General features: G+C 47.4%; 12 protein-coding genes across 12 annotated transcripts; 6 read left to right on the top strand and 6 right to left on the bottom strand.

Moving 5' to 3' along the window:
- Positions 1 to 1,587: 1,587 nt before the first annotated feature.
- KNAG0G02165 (uncharacterized protein) lies at positions 1,588 to 3,102 on the bottom strand (the record flags this gene model as incomplete). Its single annotated transcript, XM_022609089.1, has 1 exon — positions 1,588 to 3,102. One exon carries the CDS (start codon positions 3,100 to 3,102, stop codon positions 1,588 to 1,590), a length of 1,515 nt encoding a protein of 504 aa, XP_022465520.1.
- Positions 3,103 to 3,514: 412 nt separating this feature from the next.
- Positions 3,515 to 8,281, bottom strand: ARO1 (pentafunctional protein ARO1p; the record flags this gene model as incomplete). The annotated part of the gene is made up of 1 exon (XM_022609088.1): positions 3,515 to 8,281. One exon carries the CDS (start codon positions 8,279 to 8,281, stop codon positions 3,515 to 3,517), a length of 4,767 nt encoding a protein of 1,588 aa, XP_022465519.1.
- Positions 8,282 to 8,361: 80 nt separating this feature from the next.
- Positions 8,362 to 8,760, bottom strand: MIM2 (Mim2p; the record flags this gene model as incomplete). Its single annotated transcript, XM_022609087.1, has 1 exon — positions 8,362 to 8,760. One exon carries the CDS (start codon positions 8,758 to 8,760, stop codon positions 8,362 to 8,364), a length of 399 nt encoding a protein of 132 aa, XP_022465518.1.
- Positions 8,761 to 9,303: 543 nt separating this feature from the next.
- Positions 9,304 to 10,530, top strand: KNAG0G02140 (uncharacterized protein; the record flags this gene model as incomplete). Its single annotated transcript, XM_022609086.1, has 1 exon — positions 9,304 to 10,530. One exon carries the CDS (start codon positions 9,304 to 9,306, stop codon positions 10,528 to 10,530), a length of 1,227 nt encoding a protein of 408 aa, XP_022465517.1.
- A 208-nt stretch (positions 10,531 to 10,738) lies between these two features.
- CHA4 (Cha4p) lies at positions 10,739 to 12,637 on the top strand (the record flags this gene model as incomplete). The annotated part of the gene is made up of 1 exon (XM_022609084.1): positions 10,739 to 12,637. The coding sequence occupies one exon, from the start codon at positions 10,739 to 10,741 to the stop codon at positions 12,635 to 12,637; it is 1,899 nt and encodes a 632-aa protein (XP_022465516.1).
- A 219-nt stretch (positions 12,638 to 12,856) lies between these two features.
- Positions 12,857 to 13,906, top strand: HRT3 (SCF ubiquitin ligase complex subunit HRT3; the record flags this gene model as incomplete). Its single annotated transcript, XM_022609083.1, has 1 exon — positions 12,857 to 13,906. One exon carries the CDS (start codon positions 12,857 to 12,859, stop codon positions 13,904 to 13,906), a length of 1,050 nt encoding a protein of 349 aa, XP_022465515.1.
- Positions 13,907 to 14,131: 225 nt separating this feature from the next.
- KIN2 (serine/threonine protein kinase KIN2) lies at positions 14,132 to 17,710 on the bottom strand (the record flags this gene model as incomplete). Its single annotated transcript, XM_022609082.1, has 1 exon — positions 14,132 to 17,710. The coding sequence occupies one exon, from the start codon at positions 17,708 to 17,710 to the stop codon at positions 14,132 to 14,134; it is 3,579 nt and encodes a 1,192-aa protein (XP_022465514.1).
- A 327-nt stretch (positions 17,711 to 18,037) lies between these two features.
- On the top strand, positions 18,038 to 20,302 carry IOC2 (Ioc2p; the record flags this gene model as incomplete). Its single annotated transcript, XM_022609081.1, has 1 exon — positions 18,038 to 20,302. The coding sequence occupies one exon, from the start codon at positions 18,038 to 18,040 to the stop codon at positions 20,300 to 20,302; it is 2,265 nt and encodes a 754-aa protein (XP_022465513.1).
- A 141-nt stretch (positions 20,303 to 20,443) lies between these two features.
- GIS3 (Gis3p) lies at positions 20,444 to 21,436 on the top strand (the record flags this gene model as incomplete). Its single annotated transcript, XM_022609080.1, has 1 exon — positions 20,444 to 21,436. One exon carries the CDS (start codon positions 20,444 to 20,446, stop codon positions 21,434 to 21,436), a length of 993 nt encoding a protein of 330 aa, XP_022465512.1.
- A 140-nt stretch (positions 21,437 to 21,576) lies between these two features.
- Positions 21,577 to 22,338, top strand: NYV1 (Nyv1p; the record flags this gene model as incomplete). Its single annotated transcript, XM_022609079.1, has 1 exon — positions 21,577 to 22,338. The coding sequence occupies one exon, from the start codon at positions 21,577 to 21,579 to the stop codon at positions 22,336 to 22,338; it is 762 nt and encodes a 253-aa protein (XP_022465511.1).
- A 309-nt stretch (positions 22,339 to 22,647) lies between these two features.
- On the bottom strand, positions 22,648 to 25,347 carry SUL2 (sulfate permease; the record flags this gene model as incomplete). The annotated part of the gene is made up of 1 exon (XM_022609078.1): positions 22,648 to 25,347. The coding sequence occupies one exon, from the start codon at positions 25,345 to 25,347 to the stop codon at positions 22,648 to 22,650; it is 2,700 nt and encodes an 899-aa protein (XP_022465510.1).
- A 399-nt stretch (positions 25,348 to 25,746) lies between these two features.
- On the bottom strand, positions 25,747 to 26,607 carry GEP5 (Gep5p; the record flags this gene model as incomplete). Its single annotated transcript, XM_022609077.1, has 1 exon — positions 25,747 to 26,607. The coding sequence occupies one exon, from the start codon at positions 26,605 to 26,607 to the stop codon at positions 25,747 to 25,749; it is 861 nt and encodes a 286-aa protein (XP_022465509.1).
- Between the last annotated feature and the right edge of the window lie 125 nt (positions 26,608 to 26,732).

Here is a 26,732-nt window from a genome sequence, read left to right as displayed (position 1 = left end):
TAATTAAACTGTTCTTTAGTAAGAGCATCGACCGCGATAACAATTCTTGGCCGCTTTGTAATGTTTGCCAATTTCTCATTTAAGATTTCTATGACGTCCCTGTTGATATAGTCTATCTTCACAACGTCACATTCAAATCAAACCGGGCAGAGACGATATCTCTTGGGATATCGATTGTTTGTCCCTCAGATTGAAGTGCCACAATACAAGTTTTTCCCTGGCACCTATGAGCTGCTAGAATACTCAGATCGCGCTCGATGCACTCTCTTTTGGAAAAGTTTGTCACCGTGACGGACAAAACACTTGGAATTTTATCCCATTTGCACAGTTTCAAGTACGGAGCTGGTGTGTTAACTTCTATCTTAGTGTAAGTCATTGCGAAGCTGAAACTATGTATCTACACCATTCCAAGAATTGAAAAGTAATAGTTAACCCTTAAATAAGATCCCCAGTAATCGTGTGAGATGGTTGACCGGTACCAGAATTATTTATATTCAGATTGATGCGACAGCTCTTCCGACAGCGGCCATCCTAAACTTAAAACGGTTCTAAAAGTTTCCGCATGTAGAAAACCCAACAAAAATAAGTTTTCGCATAAGGCAGAGCTAACAGTTTCCAGTTTGCACTCCGACTGAGAAAAACGACCAACTTCAAGAGAAATTTGAGATCACAGTTTCCAGAACTCATGTCTCGTTCCTTCCGGTGTTTTTTCCCTCGATTCTTTCAGTTTCCTTCCATAGACTCAAGAAAAAATTAACGCTATTTCCAACCCATGCAACATCATGTCTTGAGAGAGAGGGAGAGAGAGGGAGGTCGTGCTACTCATGAACTAGCATTAACCATAGGGTAACATGTGTACTCTGTTCGCAAGATATTGGTATTTGTGACACACTTTGTGGGAAACTCCATCTGGAAATTGTTGATTGTGACGACGTTTTTATACGTAAAAGCGCTCTGGAAGTCCTGCTTTTCTCTGTTTTTCTTTCGGCCGAGAGAACAACAGTGCGATTTTTTGGTGACAAAAATGACGAAAGAGGCGAAAGGACAGGTGTTCGGACTTCCCTGGTGCAAGGTGTGTTCACCGTCTGTTGAGTTAGAAGACCGCTCAATTCTGAGTTTCAAGAGTTTGTCAATTCGGAGACGAAACTTGAGAATTTCTTTATAAAAAGATATAAGTAAACTACTATATGAAATACAGTACCGTGGGAGTATTATAACACTGGATCGTTGGTAGGTGAGTTGGAAAACTACGAGACACGTGGAACAAGCATTACTTGAAATGTATTCAGGCTTGCAAGTTGTCTTTTACTGCAGGTTTTAAGATACATTTAGCGTCAGGCCTTTTAACCAAAAAATATCTGAGAAATACAAAACTTTGGAACCAACTAACAACGTAATATATTTATCACACATATGATTGTGCAACACTGTTATGACAATAATCAATCAACGAAAGTTCAGGATTTGAACTGGCCATAGTGTTCTCAATAGTTTTAGGAATAGCAAGTGAATTTAACAAATTTGTTCAAGAGATTCTGATTAGAGCATAAATATAGACAAAACATATAAATTCTTCGTTGACACCTCCTAGACTTTATAAGCTAATGGAGAATCCCAAAATTGGGCCTCAAGGGCACACACGTCTCCGTATATTTTGATCAACCTCTCTAACTCATTTTCGGGACAAGTCCTAGCAATGTGATTCAAAAAATAACGCCCTTTAGCCAAGGATTCCTCTAAAGGCAGAGTAGAATAGAACTTGGTCCAATCTTCGTAGATGCTACCCTTTGGTGGGTCGGTCTTTCCGACATATTTGGCCACAGCGGCACAATAGCCAACCATACAAGGTGCCAAAGCAGCAATCAGTTCCCTCCAATTACCCCTTCTAGCCATTTCTCCCATGTATCTGGTGTACTTGTTCAGCGCATCACTCCTTTGAACTTTTTCCATATGATTCTCATCAACTACACCGTAGTAATCATGAAGCCTCTGTTTATGACAGTTCATTGATCTTTTGATGACACTCAATACCAAAAGTTCCTTTTCAATATCCAACAGATCTGGTGCCTTGGATGCGGAGACACAATGCAATCTCGCATAATCTGCCAAATACAGGTAGTCTTGTTCGATGTAAAACTTGAATTGCTGCAAGTCGAGACAACCTTCTGCAACTTGTCTAACAAAATCATGGTTTACATAGTCATCCCAATGCTTAGCAACGTATTTGTGTTTGTTCAAATAATCCAAAAAGTCGCCTGTGACGGTAGGATCTTTGACCAGCTTTGGGGGGGAAATCAAATCATTCCCCTTAAAGCATTTATCTTGAACCATTGCAGTTAGAGGAACTCGAATGTTGTGAACAAAATTGACCTTATCTTTAGCACCTTCAGAACAGATACTCTGGGAATTCTGCACGTATTCCAAGGCACCATATACAGACCCGCCCAGAGAGTAACCATTTGCCAGGTTTGCAGCAATTGAAGTTGAAATGGAGGAACAGCCCACTTTTGTAAAACGACTATCATGGCGGAAAACGGTAAACTTTTGATTATCCACTTGGAAAAGAACACTTGCATTTGTATTCTCTTGAATACAGTTGATAGCCAGGATGTTTGCAGCGTTTGTTTCCACAGATTTTTCTAAGCAAAGTTCGAAGACATCTTTCAACGTGTCGTTGAATTTCTGTAAGTGAGCAACGTCGACCACAAAAAGAAAACTAATTGGGGTGAGCTCTCTCTTCATAACCTCATACGATTCCTCAGAAAGAACAGTACCATCAATAATTAAACATTTGAAGTTTTTTGCTACCTTGACGACCGTCATAATATTTGAAACACTTAGAGATCCTGTTTTGATCACATCGGCGTTTCTGCCCAATTGTATATTTTGCTTAATTATGGGTTCGGGAACCGCCAATAACTCGGTACCAGCGACCAATGCGGTGGTGCATACAGCAGTATGAACACTGTGAGCTGTCAAAGTCCCGATGTCATTCTCATTTTCGGCGGAGTTCGAGATGGTTAAGACTTTTGGAATCTTTTCATGTTTGGAAAGAACCAAATATGGTGAAGGAGTGTTGATTTCAATTACTTTTATTGTCATTTCTGGGTTTGTTTGGTAACCTCCCTAGTTTTGTGAATGACAGGAACGATTTCACGGAAAGGGGTCCGTTTGTACCCATCGTACCTTTTTATACCACCACCTACACGGAAATATCCTATCACTTCAGGCAATTGAAGTGAATTACGAATATCTCTTATTTATCCCGCTATATTTTGTATTGTATTTGCATAGGAAACTAATAGCACCACGAATATTTTTCGGCTTGAAATTTTGTTTTATACATTCATGGAAGTGAAAAACTCATAAACCCATATTCCATATACAGATTGCTTGCATCTCTAAACGATGATAGCCGCAGAGGAACTGCTCTCTACAGTCTTTACTTTCCAGTACAATAGAATTCATTTTACTCGTATACATACAATAAATAAAAAAGGGTGAGTATATCTGGTCAATCTTTAGTAACTTCGTCAAAGATTCCCTTGAATGGAGGTTTGAAGGAAGTCCATCTCTCAAACTGTTCTACACCTTGATGAACAAGCATTTGGGCACCAGGTACAACGTGCCATTGGTACTTGTCACTTGCTAACTTCATGAGAGGAGTGATGCTAGGTTTGTAGGCAGCATCTAGAAGTGTTGGCACAAAAGAAGCCTTAGCACCCTTCGCCAGGAAGCGTTCGACCTTGCTCACCAGATTGTCTGGTAGCGGTTTGTTAGCAGGAACACAGCTAATAACCATAGAAACAGTATCAACAACTTGGTCGGCTTCCTCAACAGTTTCTACTAGAACAAGGTTGAAATGGACCGGGAAAGAAGCCTTCAAAGCTTGCATTTCGTCTGAACATCTGTTGATGACGTAAATCTTAGCGCAGCCCATCTTGAACAATGCGTAAACAGCAGCTCTAGAGGCACCGCCTGCACCAACAACAAGACCACACATACCGCTGACATTAGCTGGAACACCATTGCTGATCAAGGAATTAGTGATACCCAACCAGTCGGTGTTGTCACCTCTGAATTTACCATCCCCCAGTGGGATAACGGTGTTCACTGCACCAATGATTTCTGCAGCAGGTGTTAAATCATCCATGTATTTTATTATATCCAACTTCAATGGAATAGTAACAGCTAACCCCCCTAGGTTTTTGTTGCCATCCAACAGTTGCTTTTTAACCTCCTCAGCTGAATCCGTTTCGAACTTCCCAAAGGTGTGTGGCAGACCCAAAAGTTTATAGCCTGTATTGTGCAAAGTGGGGGATCTAGAATGCTCAATTGGTTTACCGACAACAAATAGTTCCTTTGGTGTAATACCGCCCATTGATGTATAGATTTTGTTAATTTCGGGTAGAGTTAGTTGTCCAGGGGCAGCTGAGCCTGGGAGCAAACTGGACGTAATAGGAGTTAAGATAGTGTTTAAAACACGAGACACTTTACCAATTTCACCCATGTTGATAGCAATCAAGGGTTTAATCGTATGAGAAAATCTGAATCTTTCTAATTCCAAGTTATCCTCAAAAGTCACTGCAGTACCGACAAATTTGACAATATCAACGTCCAAAGATAGTGCTTGGTTGTATCTGTTTTCCCATTCCGAGTTTGACCACGGAAATGCCGCATCGAAATCGTGATGGGACCCAATTACCTTGGTATTTCCTTTGTTGTTCAAGACTTTGTATTGGATGGCAGTAGGCAACGTTAGTTCCAAATCAATGAACTCAACACCAGCCTTCAAGGCCAAACTAAACAGTTGCTCTAAAGTTTCATAATCATCGTCGTCAAATTTGCCACCTTGTTTCTTGGTTCTGACTGTAAAAATGATAGGTAACCCTCCGGTGGCGGATCGCAAGGTGAAAAGTTGTCTGTTTACAAAGTCTGCATCCAGTTTAACCAGATGGTCGACTCTGACTTCAACGGCATCACAACCGTAGGCAATTTCAGACAATTTGGAAGTGTGTTCCGTCAAATCTTCAAAAGTCAGACAAACAAAAGCAGACCTTTTCGTTGGAACCGCAATCTCCTCGTTACCAGAAATAACGTTAATAAAACGGCTAAAAGCCTTTCTCAAACTTTGAAATTCGATTTCGTTCGAACAATGAGGGGCAAAGAAAGTGTAGTTGGAACAGTCCTTGTACCATTTCTCTCTCCTTTCCCACACATCTCTGATCTCTTCGACAAAAGCAGGTCTAGATGGATCACTTTGCAAAAAGATGATAGTCTCCTCGATGTCTCTGTGCAAGTGTAGAACGTAACCACCAGAGGCAGCAAACTTCTTCAATGCAACTCTAGATGCTGGATTTTCCACAATACCACCACCGGTAGAGAAAATGTACCCATCATCTCCATGCTTGTTAATCACATCCTCAAAGATTCGAGTTTCCTCTTCACGGAATTTTTCCCAACCATTTTGGGCAACAAACTCCTTGATGTTCCCGTGCCCATAGTCTTGTTCAAAGGCGTCATCCAAGTCCATTAACTTATAGCCCAAGGCTGCAGCACACCATTTGCTTATGGTAGTCTTACCTGCTGCTCTCATACCAATTATAACGACACTCTTTGACGACTTAGTTGCGGCATTGTTGATTGGTTCTGCACCGTCTAGACGAGCCCCCAGGTTTGTGTGCAAAACATCCCACCAGCCAGGCCAGGTCTTTCCCGTACAATGTCTTTCCAAGACTCTGACAGGGTCAACATCCTTCTCAGTACTATTGTAATTCACCATCCCAGCCAACAGCGAGAAACTCATTGCCACACGATGATCATCGTAGGTTTCGACACCGATTGGCCCAGTGGAGTCACGAGGTAGTTGCAACTCGTCAATAGAGTCCAAACCGTGAACTTGAATACCATCTGGAAGTTCGTGCGTCCTGACACCAAATTTGGCCAATTGAGTGGCCATGGCCTCAATTCTATTACACTCTTTTACACGTTGGTTAGCGATCCCCTCAATCGTAGTTGTATTGTGGAATTCGGGATTACTGTCGTGAGCGACAGCTGCAACGACACAGGCAGTCAAAAACGCGTCAGTCATTGGTTCCATATCGATATGCTTCAAAGGTTTCAAATGACCAACAGGTGGCCCTGTGACGGTGGTGGAAGAGGCTGTTTGTTCCACAGTACAGCCCATGGGTCCCAAAACATCCCTAGCAAATCTTGCATCTCCTTGCAACGAGTCCGAACCGATGTTGGGAACCGTAACAGTGGTACCAGTTAGAGCAGCGAATGCCAATGGGTAAGTAGCCGAGGAGGCATCGCTTTCGATCACGTATTCTGGTGGGTTCACATATTGAGTTTTTGGAATGTGGTAGGTGAATGGTTCCGTGGTAGATTGAGTCACTTTGACACCAAACTTTTCCATCATTTTGATCGTCATTTCAACGTATAGGATGGATATTGGTTTACCTCCGACAAGAGATAACGTGACTGGTTCTTCAGCGTAAGGGGCACACATCAAAACAGACGAAACGTACTGGGATGAAACCGTGGCAGCCAGTTCAATGCGACCACCTTGCAAATGGGTATCGGTGTAGACTTTAAGGGGCAAAGATCCCTCATTCTTAACGTAGTCAATCTTGGTACCATTTGTTCTCAAGGAATCGACCAGGGGTCCGATGGGTCTCTGTTGCATTCTGTCGTTACCCGTTAAGATAATATGGTTCTTACTCTTGGACGACTTGACCAATGAGGCAAACGAGGTGAGAAACCTGGAGGCTGTACCTGCATTACCCAAGTACAATGGGTTTTCGCAGGCAGTTAAAGTGGCACCACCTTGACCGTCAAGGACCACAGTTTCACCGTTATCCTCCCAGGTAATTTTCGCACCGTTCAATTCTTGAACCGCGTTAAGCATATGTTTCGTGTCATCTGAATGTAGCAAGTTTTTGATCCTACAAGGACCCTTACCAAGAGCTGCCAAAATCAGCGCTCTATTGGAGATAGATTTTGATCCTGGTGGTGTAATGGTCTTTGTTTGATTCGCTGGGATGTTTTTGAATGGGTAGACAAGAGTTTCATCTGTAAGGACAAATCTCAAGTCTGCATCCGAGACGACGTGGGCGGAGGTCCCGTAACATTTCCCCACGGTCTCCAATAAAACACATTTTTTCTTGGAACCGTCGTTCTTCTTGTCGATGGACATCTTGCTTAGAAGCACGTCCAGAGGAGTTCTCTTCTGTAACGTAAGCTCTTTGAACCATTTTTCAGATGGGGAGACAGGTAGCCCGTATGCCACCAAAATCTTGACAATCCTTGCGACTTGTGTTGGGGATAGAATCCCCAAGTAGCGGGATAATTCTGCCTCGTAGATCATACCGATGGAGACACATTCCCCATGGAGCGCCTGTGGGGTCAATATGGCCTCGAAAGCGTGGCCAATGGTGTGCCCGAAGTTAAGCAAGTTTCTCAAGCTAGTTTCCCGCTCATCTGAGGACACTACCTCTGTCTTCACTTTAATACTTTCGAGGACAAGCTTGTAAGTGTGTTCTAGCATCTTGGGGATGTCCGTCTGCGACAGTTCGTACACGTCCCCCGTGTTCTCATCGGAGTACTGGACTATTTGAGCGTTGTTGACGATATCCAAGAAAGTTTGCGCGTTTTCCTCTAGACGAGCAAATTCTGCTGCGTCCCAGATACAAGCAGTCTTGATGACTTCGGCCATCCCGTTGATGAACTCTCTACGGGGCAAAGTCTCCAACCATTTGATATCGACAAACACGAATTGTGGTTGCCAGAAAGCCCCAATGAAGTTCTTCCCCATTGGTGTATCCACAGCGGTTTTCCCACCGATGGATGAGTCCACCATTGCCAACAGCGACGTTGGGATGTGAACGACACGGACCCCACGCATGAAAGTGGCCGCGACGTACCCAATCATATCACCCACGATCCCACCACCAATGGCAATCACGACTGTGTCCCTAGTGCAACCATTGTCCAGCATGAAGTCCTCCACTTGTTCCTTCGTCTGTCTCGTCTTGTTCGCTTCCCCAGGTTTTGTGATGTAGTGGAGCACACGGGCGCCCTCGGGCAACTGCTTCTCCATCTCAGACTTTATGGTCTTCAAGTAAGGTAGTTTCTGCACGTTTGCATCGTTGACAATCACGTAAGTGGACGATGGACAATCGTGGATCGTGGTGGACACGATGTGCTCGTGGATGTTGTAACCCACATGCACAGTGTCCTTCCCGAGAATAGGCACTTTCGCCAACGGAACTGTTGCCATATTTCTGCAGGTTGTGTTTGTATACTTCAGCTTTCTGACGCGATTGAAGCAAACGTGAGAGACACTCTTGCAGGGCGATGCTAGCACGCAAACCTTTCTCGAGCTGTAATAATTCCTCGAGAAATAAAAACAGATAGAAAAAAAAATATCAAATAATGTGTGATTATGTGAGTCACCACTACAAAGAAGAGAGACGTATATGTAAGTGTGTATGTAAGGGTGCAGAACACCGCACCCTGGCTAATGGAAAAAAGTATTTCGCTGCCCGTTGCCATATGATCCTTGACTACTTTCCTTCCCAGGAACTTCCCGACGATGGGCAGCACGACGCACGTGAGCACCGTGCTCAGCTGCTGTAAAGACTCTTGCCATTGTCTCTCGGCCTCCACGAGGGCCAGGTCCAGTTCGAAGTCTGACTCGGACTCGCACTCAGACGCGGTGTCCAAACCACTCACCACCACCTCACCAGCGACCGTCATCCTGCGTGCGCGGTCACCCACCTATGCCCCACCACCATCGTACATCACCCACTACTACTACTACTACTACTACTAACTACAGCGACGTTTTCGACATCAAATTGTTCGTACAGAGCGACGAAGAATACAGCGTGCTGGGTCTGTCACAGCGTACGAGGAGAGAGAGTGTTCCAGCGAAGGTGGTTACAGCAGGTCTTCCGCTCAAGATCATGCAAGCAAGTCTACGATGGCAGCCACGCCCAGTGCAAGTGACCACTTAAGCCTCGTGGACCCCTCTAGGTGGGATTGTGAACAGCGTGGCCCAACCTTTCCGTTCCGCGGAACCGAACCGGCATTGTGCCAGGCTCGCCCGTCCGTTCCGCGGAGACTTGTTCGGCCGAACCTCTTCCTGCCTTTTTGCAGTTCCGGTCTTGGCGCAGCAGTTTTGGACAATAGAGACACTGATTATCACACATGCTATATAAGCATCGGATAATCCAGAGCTGCTGCTGTGCTTCGTCTTTGCATTCTTGTTACGCACAAATGACCAAATACAACGTATAGATGGCGTTTCTGTGGGGGTCGTTTTGTTCTAGTGCGGGGGGTGTTGCTGGTGTGGAAGATGTGGTCGATTTGATGAGTCCCAAGGACAGGAAACAGTTGTCCCAGTTGGAGGCGGCGGTGATAAGCGGTGTGCGGGAACAGTTGCCTGCAGGGGTGACACTCTCACAGATGATGGTGGCAGATGAGATTAATGAGTGGAGGTTACAGAATTCGGGGGACGCTGACCGGATCGCGGTACATACCCCTACGGTGCTCATTCACGGGTACGCAGCTTCGTCGATGGCGTTCCATTTGAATGTCGCTGGGCTTAGTAATGCGTTTTCGGACCTGTGCGTCGTCGATTTACCAGCTAATGGGCTTTCCAGGGAACCACCTATGCTGGGCCCAAAGGTGAAGGGCCAGCCGGTCCACTGGAAGGAACTGGATAAGAAAACTGGGTCTTTGACTGTTGTGTGCGAACCACCTTCTAAAATGTCCAGTAGTGGGGTATTGGATGATCCAGGTGTCTACGAGGACTATTTTGTGGACAGAATTGAAAAATGGAGATTGGCTCACGGATTTGATAACATAAACGTCGTGGGTCACTCGTTTGGTGGGTACATGTCCTTCAAATACGCTATCAAGTACTCCAAACATGTTGACAAACTGGTCTTGTTGTCACCACTGGGAGTCGAACGCAATATAGACTCAGTGTCCAACAAATGGGACGTTGGTAAGACATACGACCTGACTGATATAGACGCAACGTCACCACTGTATTACAGACCGTTCACGGTCCCCGGGTATCTCTTCAACAACCAGTTAAACGTCCTGCGTAAGATGGGACCCCTGGGGAACCACATGGCTAAGAGAGCCATCGCGTCGCGGTACAGTAACGTCCCGGGCACAGCGTACCACGCGTACTTGCACCACGTGTTCTACGGGGCCCACACATTCCCCTCTGCAAACATCACCGCGTTTACACATCTGTTCACAAGGCAGTTGCTGGCAAGAGACCCGCTTCTGGATAACATCCAACGGTTGAAAGTGAACAAACTGATGATGGTCTACGGAGACCACGACTGGATGAACAAAGAGGCAGGGTACGGGATGGTCCAAGAGATCAATAAGGAGAGGTACGTCCCTGCAAAGGCAGTGTACGCGGAACTGCCCTCAGCGGGACATAACCTCTTCTTGGATAACCCTTCTGGGTTTAACAAGTTGCTAATAGACTTTCTGCGGGATTGATCGGTTTCACCCCGACAATATCTAATCTGCGTTTTATACATTCCATCTTCTTATTTAACTAACATCAGTTTTATAAAGAACTATCACCTAATACCCGTCCACCTTAAGTATCACAAAGTTATAAAATAGTGTTGACAGTTTTTTTTTTTTGGTAGCAGATGCCTCGCGATGAGCTACCAGGTGCATCATACACAAATCCATCAAGCCAATGTCCGTAATGAAGGAGGACCAAGTTGTTCTACAAACCGTTAAACCAAAACGACTAGCATGTTTGCATTGCAGACACAAGAGGAAGAAATGTAACATGAAGTCCCCATGCTCCAATTGCCAGAGGGCAGGCATGAAATGCATCTTCACACATGAGGATCTCAGGAGTAAACGCAAGTCAGTATCCTACTTAACTACATTAGAAGAACACATAGCAACATTAGAAAGTTCTATCGTTAAGGCGCGGGAGGCACCCACCGAAGCTGAAAGAGTTGACGCATTACGTCTTATCTCATTGTTCGAGGATTCTAAAGAAAATTCTGCTACAGGAATGTCACCATTGTCATACGAGACCTCACGGGATGTTACACCGTCCAATTTAATCTTATCTCAAAACCATGTTGCTGCTCCAAAGGTACACACATTGGAGACGAATAGCATCTACCCCACAAATTCGCTTTCCATTAAGGCGCAAAGAAACCATGCTACGAATGAAGCACGCATACAGGCACAGGCGACCATCCGGAACCTGGCTCGAAGTCCGCCAATACTCAGGTCACTCTCCATATTCTTCAAGTGGTTGTATCCAGGCCACTACATGTTCATTCACAGAGAAACGTTTTTGAGTGCGTTCTTCGGCGACGAATCCACGAAGGATTACTACTGCTCTGAAGAACTTGTGTTCGCGATTTCCGCACTTGGAGCTAAAGCAGCTATGGTGACCGATGAACTACACGAGAAGTCCGAAGTGTATTACCATCGCGCTAAACAGATTGTACTGACAAAAGTGTTCCAATTGGTCGATAGGTCTTTGGCGGAATCAACATCCTCTTCAAAACTGGCTATCATCCAGACCCTGTTATGTCTTGCGTTTTATGACGTGGCCAGTGCGGAGAATTCAATGGCTTGGTACTTATCGGGGCTTGCGTTCAGAATTGCCCATGAGATCGGGTTACATTTGAGTCCAGAGGCATGGAATCACGTCTACGAGGACGAACTATCAAAGATGGATTTTGCCGTCAGGAGCAGAATCTACTGGGGATGCTACCTAGCGGACCACTTGATATCCGTATTGTTTGGAAGATCTACATCGCTGCGTATGTCCAATTCCACCGTCCCTGAGACGTTTGAGTTGCCCGACATTGAAACGGGTATTGAGGATTACATTTTCAATCCGGGAGTCCCATTGTCTATGGCGAACCCATTGAAGAAACTAATAGTTCTTTCAAGAGTCTCCGAGATCTTCGCTACGAAGATATTCATACAGACAGAGACGATAGAGCGAAGAAGTGGACATCTAATCAAGTTCAACACGGAAATGACTAACTGGAGACAATCTTTACCAAAGGGAATTAAATGGAACAAAAAAACTTTGAAAGAGTTGGATAAGTTTGACCCGACGACCATGTACGTGTGGCTGCACTTCTACATCGTTCTTATATCCTACAATAAACCCTTCATTTTTGAACTAGATCAGAGCAAGAATATCATTGAACTATTCATTGAGGAGTTGTTCTACGTGATATCTTTGTGGAGAAATAATTTCGGGGATTTTCAAAGGTGTGGTTTGTACATGATTTATTCCGGGATCCTGGCCATTCAGTGCATGAACACAGGGGCGGTCAGCAAAGATTACTACGATTTCTTCATCGACTTTCTCGAATCAGACAGTGTCACGTATGAAGTGGCCAAGAATTTCATAGAAAACAATAGGAGCAATGATGACAGCAAGAGCAGCGCCGATTTGACAGATTTCAATGACCTACTTGGTTTCTTATCCCACGGTAATGACTTTACACTGGAGTATAACTTTGATTTGACTTTACTGAACGAGATTGATAATCTGGTAAATGCAGACAAAAAGTCAGTATCCTCAGACCCGTCCCCTGACCCATCGTAGAAGTGCAGATCAATCTCAACATCAATCATGGCAACGCAATATTCTGTAATCAGTGGCGGGAATCGTCGTAGAGAAATACGCTTCAATCCGAAAATAAAAATGTGGAAAAAGAGAAACAAGAAATACGAGGTAAAATACAGTTCCGTTCGTTAATCATCTTTGGACAACAGGGTACCTCATGGAGAAGTGCTGACGGCGATACACTGAATGTAATGAATAATGGCTAATGTTGAATTATATACAGCTGCAGATTCCAGCGTAAACGAAGCCCTTTCTGCATGGGAAAAGGGAGTATTAAAGGAGAAGGACGGGTCCATGTCGGATGCCATCATTTATTACCGCAAGGCCATTAAACTACGGGACGATGTCGAAAAGATATATAGGAAGAAGTTGCATGACGAATGGGAACTTTTAAAAAGGGTTGAAGCGATGAATCTGAACGATGCCGAATTAGATGAGACATATTTGGGCGTTGCAGATACAGACGAGGACACCACTGCCAACGAGCCCAGAGAGATTTTACCTTGTTGGATATTGGAAATGCTGCCCAATGATATACTATTGCGAATCATCAAATTTGTTATTCTCGCATCAGGTGAATCGTGGGTAAACCTTTCCCTATCGTGTTCCACATTCAATAAACTGTGTTTTCACAATTCGTTCCCTTACGAGATCTTCAAGGGATACATATACCCGAAACAGCGATACGATGAACGAGCAATGGCTCTGAATGGGATCAGTAACCTCGAAACCTTGGAAAGAGAACTCTGGGACACAGACTATATTTCGATGCTTAGGGATAGACCGTATATCAAGTTCGAAGGCGTTTACATCAGCGTGGTAAACTATTTGAGATACGGTACACTTGCAGAGGGCTCTTCCTCCTTGGTAAGACCCGTGCATATGATAACATATTACAGATACTTCCGATTCTACCCTAATGGAGACGTACTGAGACTCTTAACCACGGATGAACCAGTACACGTGGTAAAAAAGTTTTCTAGAGATTCAAAACCTAGGGATAGCGATATCTGTCATTGGAGTCTCGGTTTCGATGATAATTTTGGACGATTAACTGTCACAAGAACCACTCAGAAATATGTTTTCAATGAAACTCTAGCTGTGTCGAAGCACGGTAACAAACCGCACCAGAGGTTGAAATGGATATGCTCTACTGTTGAAGACAGTGAAGGTGCTATTTCAGATTGCTCAATCTCCAACGAAAAACCTTTCACTTTCTCTAGAGTCAGGTCATATGCGCCTACGTGAAATTGTATAAAGTTATATTTAAAACAGCTTGTATCAAAAGAATCAAAACAATGTAAAGCTTGAAGGAATATTACTTTCCAAAGAGTCTAACGAAACAAATGACTACGTACACATCAAATTTACAAACAGTATACAGTTGTGTGTGTTCAAAGAATGCTGTAATAGATGATCAACATGACACCCGTTCTGCACTGCTTGTCATCCATATTAAAAATCAAGAGGCTATCACAGGTTCAGTTCTTTCAATATGTGCGAGGCTAGCTCTTTGTAGAGCCACGTATTCCCTGACACTTTCTTGAAATGAACACCTGCCAATCCAACGATTCTGACTTTGACGATATGTATTTCGAACTTGATTGGCGTCTTTTCCCGGGACGCATCTCCTGTCTCAGTGTTTGTATCAATTTCGTTCATCTCTTGTGCTTTCGAGGTCGTCAGAATATCATCAGGGCTAGTAAACTCCTCGATAGACGCAGTAGACAAATCTTGCAACCCGCTACTATGTGCGTTCTCATTCAGCGGGGAAGCTAGTAAAGATATATTTCTCTCGTGATGTGCAAAAGAGTGGGGCGTGTTTGGAATGCCTGGATATCCTTGCTTCAATGACTGTTGTCTCCTAATGGAGCTATGGCGAGACAGATTCCTCCTTTGGTTATCTGCCTTCAAATATTGCGACGACGAGGTTCTGTTACTATTATTTTCGCTTATGGATTCAACATTTGATAGATTGATATTAGGCTGCCGCTGCACGCAAATAAACCCACCTTTCACCTCTTTGAACTCGATATGCATTCTTCTCAAAGTAGTAATAATTTTGTACCTAACAATGGGCAAAGGCTTCGAAGAGGTTGTTTGTACTGAGAAAAACCCCTTCAAAAACAAAGAACGTGGGTAATCAATCGAGAGCATTTCCCCTGCTGGAGCCTTCGAAGCCTCATCCAGAATTTGCTCGTCCGTCAACTCAGGAATAGCAGCCATGGCATTATGCAACGCTGCTGAATTGGTACGTACAAGACTGCCGTTGGAAGTAGTTGTTTGCACAACATTCCCCGAAGTGTTGGTGTTCCCTGCGCTCAACCCACCGGTATTGTCCGATTTGTTATCGTCGCTGTTTTCCAGAAACCCCCAGTCATTGACTTCTTGATAGTTATTTGATGTAGCTGTAGGCACCGGTGGGCGCATGAATTTCAAAGACTCCCTACGAGCATGACCAACCGATTTTGCCCTGGCACTAGGGTGGAACTTCCGACCCTTGATGACATTCAGAGGTGGCAATGGCCCGTTCTCCTCCATGGAGGTGTCGCCGATGTCTAAACCCTCGTCCTGTTGATCCGTAGCCTTAGTAGCATTTGTAGTTTCATTCATATCCAGGTTGCCAACGCCTCTTTCGATTTCTCTCTCTCTTTGCTGCTGGAGCAGAGCCTCCGCGTTTGAGGGCAGTGCTGGGAGATCCGTTTTCTTGGCCTGTTTCTGCGACGCAGATCTCATGGGCGGCATGATTGTAGGGCTTGGCTCTACAGGCGAGCCGTAGGACCCCATCCTTGTCGAAGCTGGCACGTATTCTGAGACTGTGCGTGCGTGTGATTTTGTGCCGATCGCCCCACGGTTATGTATTAATAAGTTTGGAGTGCCCACTGTGTGCTGTTCTGCGATTTGAGGTGCCGTTTTTTGGTAACTGTTGGTGCTTGAGATTGGCGGAGAGTTATGTTTCTGCGACAGTTTTCTGAAGATTCCACCAAACGCTTTGCTTGCAGCACTGTCCTGTGACTCCCTTGGAGACATTGCCTGTTGTAATTGGTGTTGAGTGGAAATGTCAGTTGGTACAGGTGAGAGAACGTTGTCGAAAGTTTGGTGTGTTTCGGATGACTTTCTGCTTGTCGGCGAAGTATGTGCTTGTTCTGGTATGGATAGTTTTGGTGGGACCATTACTTGTAGAGGTCTTTCAGGACCTCCGTAGTTGCCCTGTCTGACTGGCGATTTTAAGAACGGCACCGGAGTCGTGTGGCTGGACGGCGTTGCAGTTGTGTTTTCAGTTGTAGTTTGAAGGTTACCAGTGGCCATAAGAGTATCATTAGACGGTCTCTTATCTGAAGTTGGAGTCTGTAGTCCCTTGACAAATTTGAACGGCATCGGTTGTTGCTGGTGTTGTGGGGCTGCTTGTTTCTCAGCGATTGGTGATGTCTCTGGAGCAAGTTCACCCGGTTGAACCTGTACTGCTTGTTGTAGACTCTTTCTCTCCGATGGCTGTTGCGTCGAGTCCTGCGACCTACTTTCCTGTTGCATCGCCTGTGCCTGTGCCTGCTGTCTCCTTTGCAATTTGGCTAGTTTCCTAGCTAGCATTTCCGAAATGAGGTAATATATCGACAACAGTGGGCTGTACGCCCTTGTTGGGTCGTCGAAGCTTGAAAATACGCCCGTTGGGTTACTTCTCTTCATGTTAGCCACATTTTCCCAATATTGTCTGCTCAGTTCCACGTAGCTTTCTTCCGTGATGATTCTGGTAAGAATACCGCGCGTGTCTTCGATGTTGTCTATGAATTCAAGGCGGAACATCTCCTTGATGACCGCCTGATCGAGCATATCTGGTGTAAGCGGAATTCTCTTTGGGAGGTACGATGGAGTTATGTAGTCGTACCCGCGGTTCATCCAGGGGTGTTCTATGACCTGTTTCAAAGATGCTCTTCTCTCTGGGTCGACGACAAGCATCTTGGAGAGCAAAGAGAGGACCTCTATGGATAGGTGGTTAGGGTACTCTACATTCCCCTGTTTGATCTTTTCGTGAAGGACACTGGAGACCTCGTCGTCGAAGGGTACTTTCCCGCACACGAGGACGTACAACACGACACCAAAGGACCACACGTCTACTTCTGGCCCCAAATACGGCCTTGCCTTTAGCAATTCCGGAGCTGCAAAATAGAGCGACCCGCAAAATGTGTGTAATTGTTTCCTTGGGTCGTATACGTTCGATAGTCCGAAGTCTATGATTTTAATCTCACCAGAGGTTGATATCATAATGTTTTCAATCTTGAGGTCTCTGTGGACAATGTTGTTCGCGTGGAGGTACTGCAAAGCGGACCCTATCCCCCTTGCAAACTTCCTAGCGTGATGTTCCCTGAGCGATCCGTGCTGGATGATGTAGTCGAGGAGTTGCCCCCCAGAGACGTACTCGAAGAGCATGTAGAAGTGGTTCGACATGGTGCACATTTCGAACAGTCTGCATATGTGCGGATGGTACAGGATCTGGCCCAATGATGCCTCTCTGATTGTACGTTTGTCCCGAGAGATCTCCTTTTCGAGCCGTTTCTGCCTCTGCAGGATCTCTTGCTCGCTCTTGGGCGGCGGCAGGTTTTGCTCCTTGTGCAGGAACGCCTTCGTCGCCCTGTTCACAATCTTGATCGCGCATATCTCGTTTGTGTGGTGGTGCTTCGCAAGTTTCACTTTCCCCATCGACCCGGCCCCGACAGTCTCGAGGAAATCCCAATCGCCCAGCGCCCTCCTATGAAACTGTTTAGGGTCGCTGTGCGACCCTTGTGAGGGACTCTTCATCGGAGATCCTGTTGCAGGCGACGTGGCACCACCGGCAAACGGTTTCTGGAGGGCATCTTGCCCAGGGGCCTTCTTGCCCATCATCATTCGCGACGTCGCTGGCGCCACAGGGCTCAGCGGGGGCGGGACACCCGCCCCAGCACTGGCCCCAACCGCACCCGCATCTCTGCCGGCGTCTGGCGTCGCCACGGGCGTGGGCATCCCCGTACGGCCCATCGTGAACTGCGTGTTCACGTAGTAATCCTGCGTCTCCGGCATTGTACCGCTAATATATTCCCTTCCAAAACGGGGAGAATCCGGCGTGTGCGTTTACTTCTTCTTCAGGGGCCAAACCACCGCTCGTTCCCACTTATACCGTTGCTGCTGGGTGCCCTCCTGGACCAGAACACAGCCCCACATCAAGGTCCTCGGCGTCTGCGAGTTCCCCCCCGTCGCTTCAACGGCTTCCACTGCGATATTTTGCGGTGTCCGGGTGACAGTTTTTTGTTCAAAACTTCGAAGATGAGCAGCAGCGGATGGTGAAGACTTCGATGGTTTGGGGTGGTTGGTGGAGAGTGTTCTGCTGCTGTGTGAGGACTGTGTCAGATGAGCGGGAGACGTACGAGGGGAGCAGCAAGGGTGCAATATGCGGAAGAAAGTTTGCCCGAGGTTTTGCCCGATTTGAGCGAGGATTTTGTGCACGAGAACGTGGAGTCCTGGGAGCAGTACGTTTCCCCCGAGGTGCTGCAGCAGGTGAGGAAACTGCGTGTCGGTGTGGAGGGTCAATTGCCCGGGGAAAGTGCTGCTGTTGCTTTGATCAGCTCGAAGGGTTACCAGTTTTTTGTCGCGTGGCTGAACAATGTGTGTGAGTCTTACATCACTGGTGTGCTACACGGTGTGAAACTGCTGTGGCGCGGGTTCAAGTTCGACGAGTCCCTGTTGTGGCAAGACTTGTTTGGTGTAGGTGAGGGGGCTGCTACTGGCTACTATGAACAACTCAGGGCGAAGATACTCGCGCAATTGGCTCACGGGAAACAGCACTTCGATTTTGCTCAATGGGATGAACTCGTGCCAGAACAGTTGGAACACTACTTCCCCGGATCAGGGTACAGAGGTCCCTTCATGGAACTGCCCCTCAACGATCAATTCGAAGTGTTATACCGTATCACGCGGATCATCGAGATGAGAAGCATGGTGTTCAAGAACTACCTCACGGCGCATCTCGATATGTTCCAGCAGATCGAGTACGTCAAGGACGACGCCACTACGGTCATCGTGCTTCCAACACACGGCGGTGTTCTGGAGAAGACGGTGCAGATCCCTGACCCGCCCGCATACCTTGTCCCGCTGAAACTGAGGGACTGCACGCTCAGAAGCGAAACCCCCAATGGGGTCGAACTGCGCAATTTAGACACGGCCTCGAAGGTTGATGTATTCATGCAAGGTGTATCCGTGCAGTACACGGTCAAGGCGTACGACTGGAGATCCTTCCTCCAGTATGTCGAGCAATCCGAGATCGGAGAACTGCACGAGTACATAGAGTCCAAGCTTGCGCACCGGCTCTATGCAGTGCGGTTACATGCACAGCTCGCAAGAGATAAGTCCATGGAGGAGCTTGTCAACCGGAGGAAACGGTCTTCGAGACTCGTCGCTAGGGAAGAAGTGAGCCAGAAGAAGGAGAAAACGGACGCGCTTTACGAGAAGGTCGACCACAGACACGCGTTCCTCAAGAATAGACACAGGATCATGGTCAAGTGCAACAAGAAACTCAGGGACGTCATGTGGTCGCTCGTGTGGACCAAATTCGACACGGACTTCAAGTTGCAGAGACCCAACAACAGACACCTACCCAAATACATAGAACAGGGACAAACCATCACGCCATTGGACACTATGATCTTGCAACGGGGGCAACATTTTACGGAACGGATCGTCCCCAACGGGTTTGCAACGGAGAGACCCGAACTGGTTCCAGAACCGCAGGAGATTCCATCGGGCCTATGCATCTCGCAGGCGGACATCGCGCAGGCTAAAATACTGGGAATCGAGATCCCTGAGGCAGAGGAGAACACTCCGGACTCGCAGCAGTGGATCTTCCGCTGCATGTGCACGGAGCAAGACATTTCCCCGACTTCAGAGACCGACTTCGCGGCGGACCGGGTGCTCAGGAAACCGATGGTCTGCTGTGAGGTCTGCCACACCTGGCAGCACTGGGCCTGCCAACCACCACAGCTGATAGAACTGCTGTCGCAGATGCAAGCGCAGGTGAACACCAAGAAGGAATACAAGCATCTAACGATCAAGAATTTCGCAGTTGTTTCTTTGGGACCGGACGGCGACAGTGCCCCTGGAGGAGCGTCCCTCGAACGAACTGCACCCCCGCCACTCGGGAGCAGACGGTCCACGCGTATTCGCTCTGCCGAAGCAGTGAAGGAGGAGGAACCAGTGCCCGAGAGGAACGAGGATCACGAAGACAAGTCAGTGGACCACGCGCAACATAAAAGGCCGACGGACCGGAGAGAACAACTCACAACATTGTCATCCTCCACCATCGTGCCCTTCATCTGTTCGTCTTGTGTGAACAAGCTGGAAACGGAACTGCGTTGGAAGTTCGTGCCGGAACTCGAAGCACTAAGGCTCAAGCAGAGGAAAGGTTACGACGACAGAGAGCGGCGCAAGAAAAAGAAGCTCGCCGAGACTGCAACTGCAGCTATTCTGAATATTGACACGGAACCGCCACAAAACAGCAGTGGCAGCAGCTATGGTTCATCGTTCTCCGCATCGCCCGCTCAGCCCGCACAGCCGTTCAGCGCGCCCGGAACCATTCAGCTGCAGACCACCCCCGCAGACGAACCGGTCCAGGGCACGTAGGTGCCCTGGACCACCAGCACGGCACACGAGACCAACGGTACGGACCAGTAATCTAAGTAACTAAGTAAGTGCATCGACCACTACGTAATGCGTCCCCGCATTTGTTAATCGATTGAAAATTGTACCTGTAAAGACGTTGTGATGCCCTCTCGTGGGGGAGATGCTCATCGAACACCACTCGTTGATCCTGCTGCTACGCTGTTGCCACACTGCCATGATCGTGCTGTACAATCCGTTGCTGGTTCGTGGGGGTTGTTGAGTGTTTCGCTAGATAGGGTGAAGTGCCGCTGTCCCGTGCCGGGGAAGGCACCGAAGAAGCAGCGTAGTGCTGGCACCGCGAGGCATGTTGACGTGCACACTGTGGAGAGTGTACGTGCAGTGTCACACCCACTACAGAACGATGCTGTGTCGGATCCCACCGTTGTGAACCCCACCGCTGCGAGTTTCCCGATGAGCTGTCCCCAGGATCAGGTGAGGGTAAAAACGTTGAACCTGGGCGAGCTGGACTTGACAGACCATGTGTGGGACACTGCAAGGGATCTTGTCCCAGGGAAGCCCATCTATACGCTCCATCGGAAATCCAAACAGTGTGACCAGAGGTCCCCTTCTCTGCATCGCAAACAGGACGAGGCCCCACCAGATCACAAATGGCAAGAACTGACCGCGACAAGAACACGACAAAGATCAGCAGCACCGAACTTCCTCAAACTGTTTGCTCTGGAGAACAGTGCGAGACGGAAACACCTGCTGCCGGAGGTGCCATTCGACGATGACGAAGAAGACAATATCTTCTTACTGGGGCACGATACAACAGCACAGAGTCCGCAGCTCTACGAAAACGACATTGCGGGGGACCGACGACTTGGGATCGTTACTGCACATAAACTGTGGGGTCAGTTCGCGCAGGGTCAGCTGCGATCGGACGTCTACGGCACCGCGTGTCCTTGCAACCTGCAATTCGTGCGGCAAAAGCCCGCAATTGACCAGGGAAACTCCCATGGAGTACCACAGTCACTGCTCGACCCGTGTGGGACACTACAATTGGGGAAGGACCACGACAGGACCGTCCAGTACCTCGTGAAGGGCTTTTGCGACGCCCGGTTCGTGTCCAGTGACCCAGCGATTTACGAGTGAATTTTGCGACAACGGGTTTAATATAGGGATTTGTTTGATGTTGTACCGTTTAAAGCCCCCCCCCCCCCGGAGCTCTTGTGGTCCTGCGCAAGATCAGGTGCGACGGGGGGCAGTAGCTGTATAGGATACGTGCGGTTACGATGAAGCGGTTCAATGTTAGTTATGTGGAGGTGCTGAAGGATGGTGAGGTCTGTTCGAGTTACTTCCAGGATGCGGTCGCCGGGAAGGACACGGCGTCCTACGGGGCTATTGGTGGGTCCACTGATGGTGCTGGAGCTGGTGCTGGTTCAACGAGCGATTCCCAGCTTCCGTTTAGCAAGCTGATACGAGAGATGATCGTTCCGAAAGTCGTCAACGTCCACGGGAACAAAGTGACGAAAGTGTCTATGAACTTGCTAGATGGGTTTGACTCCTACTACACCACGGCTCCAGAGGGGGTTCTCATTGTCTGCTTTACGAAGACGGATATCCCAAAGATTCTCCCCATCAGGGTGCTCAGCCAGCTGAAACAGTTGCCCTTTGACGAGATAGAGTCGAACATGGAGTTAAGAGTGCACATTGGGGAGATCCTCGACAAGTTCCACGAAGAGCTGCTCAATTACAGGAACGAGCACATGCTGCATCCGTCGGAGGGGGACCCCTTGCAAAGCACGGACGACGAAATCCAAGACGTTATCCAGATCATGAACGACAACATCGACAAGTTCCTCGAGAGACAGGAGAGAGTGTCCCTGCTTGTAGACAAGACGCAGCAACTCAACACAACAAGCCACAGCTTCAAGAGAAAGGCTACCAGGATAAAGGACAGGATGTGGTGGCAAAGAATGAAGAACGCTACGCTGCTCATCTTCGCCATCATCCTATGTGTCAGCGCGCTCTTCATATTCATCTACATCGTGTGAGGCGCAGTCCCACTCACACCAATATGAGCACCTTTTTTTATTTTACTATTCTCCTCTTCTTCTTCTATACACTGGCTTGACCCTGAATAACGATAATGATGCTTATTACGAAAGCAATAAGAAACTATAACAGGAATATTTTCTCATCTTTCCATGTTGACGAGACCGAGTTTCATCTAAGGAAAGTCTATACGTATAATTGTTTATTTATAAGGTATGGATATGCATGTGTAGCAACGTCTTTTGTTTTGGCAAGTTCTAACACAGCCCCAATTTTATCAAGTGTTGATATTGTATAGCTCCAGGGAATCAGATATCCCATTTCTTGAAGTCTGGAATATCGATGTGGAAGAACGGTAAGTTGGTACCAGTAGCCGTCTTGACCTGGTACCCATTCTCAATATCTCCAATGGTATTCTTCACCAGATGGTAACTAGAATGACCAGCAATGATCGATTCGTCGCTAAATTCCTCGTTGACAGTGCCGAACCCAATCTTGACTAACCCTCTTTTGATCCAAGGCGATATAATACCGGCGAAATGGAACTCCACCTGTCTATCCGCGTACGCATTGACTGCTTTCCTCAAATCAACCAAAGACTGTAGAGATGTCGAATCCACCTGTGCCACTTGAGAGAAGTCCAGACATAGTACCTTCAGCACGGGTCTTTCGTCCCTCACAATACCCGTCTCCAGACTCTCAACGTCCGCTGTCTGGTTCTTTTTCTTATTTTTTCTCCAGTGCAACACGTTCGACAAAAACTTGGGAGGTTTCCATTCACCAGGGTCGTTCCAAGGTCTGTCTGATTTCTTACGGTGTTGTAACAGCTGTCCTCTCCTTGTCACTCTCTTGATCTCATCAATAATTATATCATAGTGATTTGACGCATTAATGTACGTGTAACTGTCCGACATTCTGTAGACGATGACCCCCGGTGGCGGCGGTTGGATTGTGACATCTGGGTTCAATTCCCTCGTATAAGCGTGGTCGAAGGGCACCCACTTGGTGTAGTATTTCAGTTTGTTCTCAGCAATTGAGGACGACGACGCCGTAGAGTCCAGTTTGTCCTTCACGATGAAATCAGACTTCCCATTCAGCTTGTCCTTACTAAACTCCTTATTACCGCCAAACTCACTCACACAGTCATCGGTGGTCATCACCACGGAGTTGTCGTTAATGATCTCACCATCAACTACCTCGGCGATTTCAACACGACCTAGAAACTTACCAGCAGGGAAGGCCACTTTAAAAAGCAGTAGCGCACATGACCAGCATATGGCGAAGTAGATACCGTTTTCAATGGAGGAGAACACTGTAATGATGATAGTGGTCAAAAAGCAGACAAAGTCCAATGGGTTCATCTTGTAGAAGTTCCACGTCGTGTGGTACGATGCCACCAAGTCAGAAACCGAATGGATGATGACAGCAGATAGTGTTGCCTTAGGAATGTAAAAAAAGGCGCCTGTTAAACAGTATAACGCCAGAAGAACACACGAGCCTGTGAAAAGACCAGAAAGCGGAGTCTTCACATTACACTTTGCCTTCAAGGCAGATCTGGAAAATGACCCTGTAGTAGGGTACGCATGGAAAAAGGTACCGATCAAATTGGTGACACCAATGGCGATCAACTCCTGATCTGGAACAACTTTATAATCGTTGATTCTCCCAAACGATTTTGAAATTGCAATGTGCTCCAATAGCAGGACAATGACAGCCGCGGGTAGCTCAGGAGCGATCTTGGCAGGCAATTCAGGTGGTACTTTAATAGCACCGACGTCTTTCAAACCTTTGGGGACAGTGCCCAAAATGCTGATTCTTCTTTCCTTCGAAGGTACATGTCTCGTGATGGACCAAGAGATGGCAGTGAATACAATAATAATTATTCCGCTTCTAGACGCTTGCGCGTAGAAGTAAAATTTCTTCCAAAGGAAATTGCCCCTCGAGCCCTTTGGATAGTATCTGTCTGTCAGTTTTGGTCCGTAACCGTTACACCACCACCTCCAGAAGTACAAAATGAACAGTGGGATCAGTCCGAAAACGGCGTCCAGTTTTGTGTCTGGTAAATGTTTCAATGTGTTGACAATAACTTTGTAAGTCGCTGTCCTTGTGTTGACCAACTTACCGTATCCCATCAAAGCTGGAACCTGTCCAGAGATAATGTTCAAAGCGGAGCCAGTCATGAACCCTGCGACAGCATTCAAAGAGATCAACTCGACAAGGAACCCGAGTCTTAGAAACCCAACACCCGCAGCGATACCACCACACAGCAGTGCCGTTGTTGTTGCGATGATGGGGCCTTGCACGTCTGGGTCGTTGGGGAACCTTTTCATGACTCTGGCGATAATTTTGGCTGTCTCTAGAGACATTACGGCGACGGGACCAATACAAACATCCTTGGATGTAGCAAATAGCGAATATATGAACGCCCCAATAAAGGACGAGTACAACCCGTACTGTGGGGGTAAAGTCGCGATCTGAGCGTACGACATGGATTGCGGCACGAGAACACACCCGACCGTGATACCTGCGATCAGATCCTGAATAAACCAGTAGACGTTGTAGTGGGGCAGCCAGTGGATGATCGGGAAGATGGAAAGGATGTAGTTCTTGGCTGCATTCAGTGTGAATTTACTGCGTAGACTATGGTTAAAGAATTCCAGCTCGGTGACATTCCCCTCCACGTAAGAGGGTATTACCTTGGCACCGTCGCTTTCGTGTGCAAAATATTGTAACTCCTCAATGGAAGCTGAAGGAATATTTGAGTCTCTAACGCTTTGCTCCTCGACAAACACGTTGGCAATTTTTTCGCGGTCCGTGTCAGCTTGGTTGCTCAAGATAGTTCTTTGCGGATGCAACTCGTCAGCTTTATACTGGTCGTATTCGAGCTCCAGGTTGTCTAGGTCAGGCGTCGAACTGACCTCGTTGGCGTTGTTGTATTCGGCACCATACTCGTTGGGGAAACTGTTGTCAGAGTCCTCTTGACGGAAAGAGTGTCTTCTTTCTGTCATGGCAGCGAGAATTGGATTGAGTTTCTATGGCAATTGCAGAAAGCAAAAAACCAAAAGCAATAGAACAATCAGCAATCTTCTCACCAAGGAAACCCACTTGCTTAAATAAAAAGGAAAAGGTCAGGGGAGAGATATACCACCTGCAGGTGCATTAACCAGAAAGCATCGAGCCACCTTTCCCTTCCCTTTCCCAACATCCAAGCCATAAATCTGCTTCGGGATCTGTCAGCGCAAACGAGAACCACAGTTGGCCCGGTGTGCTATTTGTGACGCACGAGAAGCCACACTCCGGCGACAGAGATGCTCTGAAAAACAGCGAGGGCTCAAAAGGAGAGAAGGCTGGAAACAGCAGAAAAAATAATATCAGTCTCGAAACGGAAAACTGTGTAGAAAAGGTGTTCACGTGGGGCAGAGCATCCGGAGCGCAAAACTGTGGACGCCGCCGTTCTGACCCTCCTGGGCGGTGCTGGCCAGCGTGTAACACCCGGCAAAGGCTCTGCGGTACAGCCGTCGCAGCTGCCGTGGGGAGTAGTTCCCGGACCGTGCCGCGGGACCGTCCCCCGCAATTATAGCTGTGAGCTCGGCGATGCATTCCGTGTTGTACAGGGCCGGTAACTCTTCGATGAGCACGCGCTTAACGTAGCCCACTTTCCTCTGTAGCAGATTGGCCGTCCGGCAGGCGGGGATCTCCTCGCCGAAGACATTCAGTGGGATTTCTGCCACGGGCACTTGCAGTTTGATCTTGCCAAACATTCTCATGTTGTTGTAGAGCAGCTGATAGTGCGAGAGTATTTGTCTCAGGCTGCCCCGCAGTTCTATGTTCCCGCTTGTGGGATTAGCTGCTGCAGCGTCGAAAGACATTTGCAGGGCGTGCTTGTTATTGGTCACCCAGGCGTGTTTGAGCGTCGCGTGGCCCTTTGTGGACTGCTTCAATGACAAGTGACTCTCCCTTGGCCATATCCGCACCAGTCCAGGGAAATCTTGCTCGAACGGTGCTAAGTGTGGTGGCAGATGCGACAAGCGGCTGAAAGAATTGTCCCATTGGCAGTACAGTTGCAACAGCAACGTGGTAAGGATCTTGTACTGTGTGTGTTTCTTCGTCGATGGAACATCATGGAAGTTCTGTAACGTCTCCGCTACGTGTTTTAACCGCGGGATGCTCTTGGTAGCAGCGACATGCCGTGACAAACGTGCCAGTGTGAGGCTGTGTAAGGGTAGCGACCGCAGCTCTCGCAAGAGACCAGTACGAACAGTGTTCATGCCTACTAAAGCATAGATGTATATGTCTGTTTTGGGGTCTCGTATATTGTTTTACTCGCGCTCCTCGGTGTGAATTCGTGGGACCTTATGCCTTCAATATTTCCGATTTTTTTTCACTTCTCCCA

The sequence above is a fragment of the Huiozyma naganishii genome, chromosome 7, assembly GCF_000348985.1.
Source record: "Huiozyma naganishii CBS 8797 chromosome 7, complete genome".
In the NCBI taxonomy this organism is placed as follows: Eukaryota; Fungi; Ascomycota; class Saccharomycetes; order Saccharomycetales; family Saccharomycetaceae; genus Huiozyma; species Huiozyma naganishii.
The sequence above is the reverse complement of the archived record's forward strand: the minus strand, read 5'-3'. Positions and strand labels throughout refer to the sequence as shown.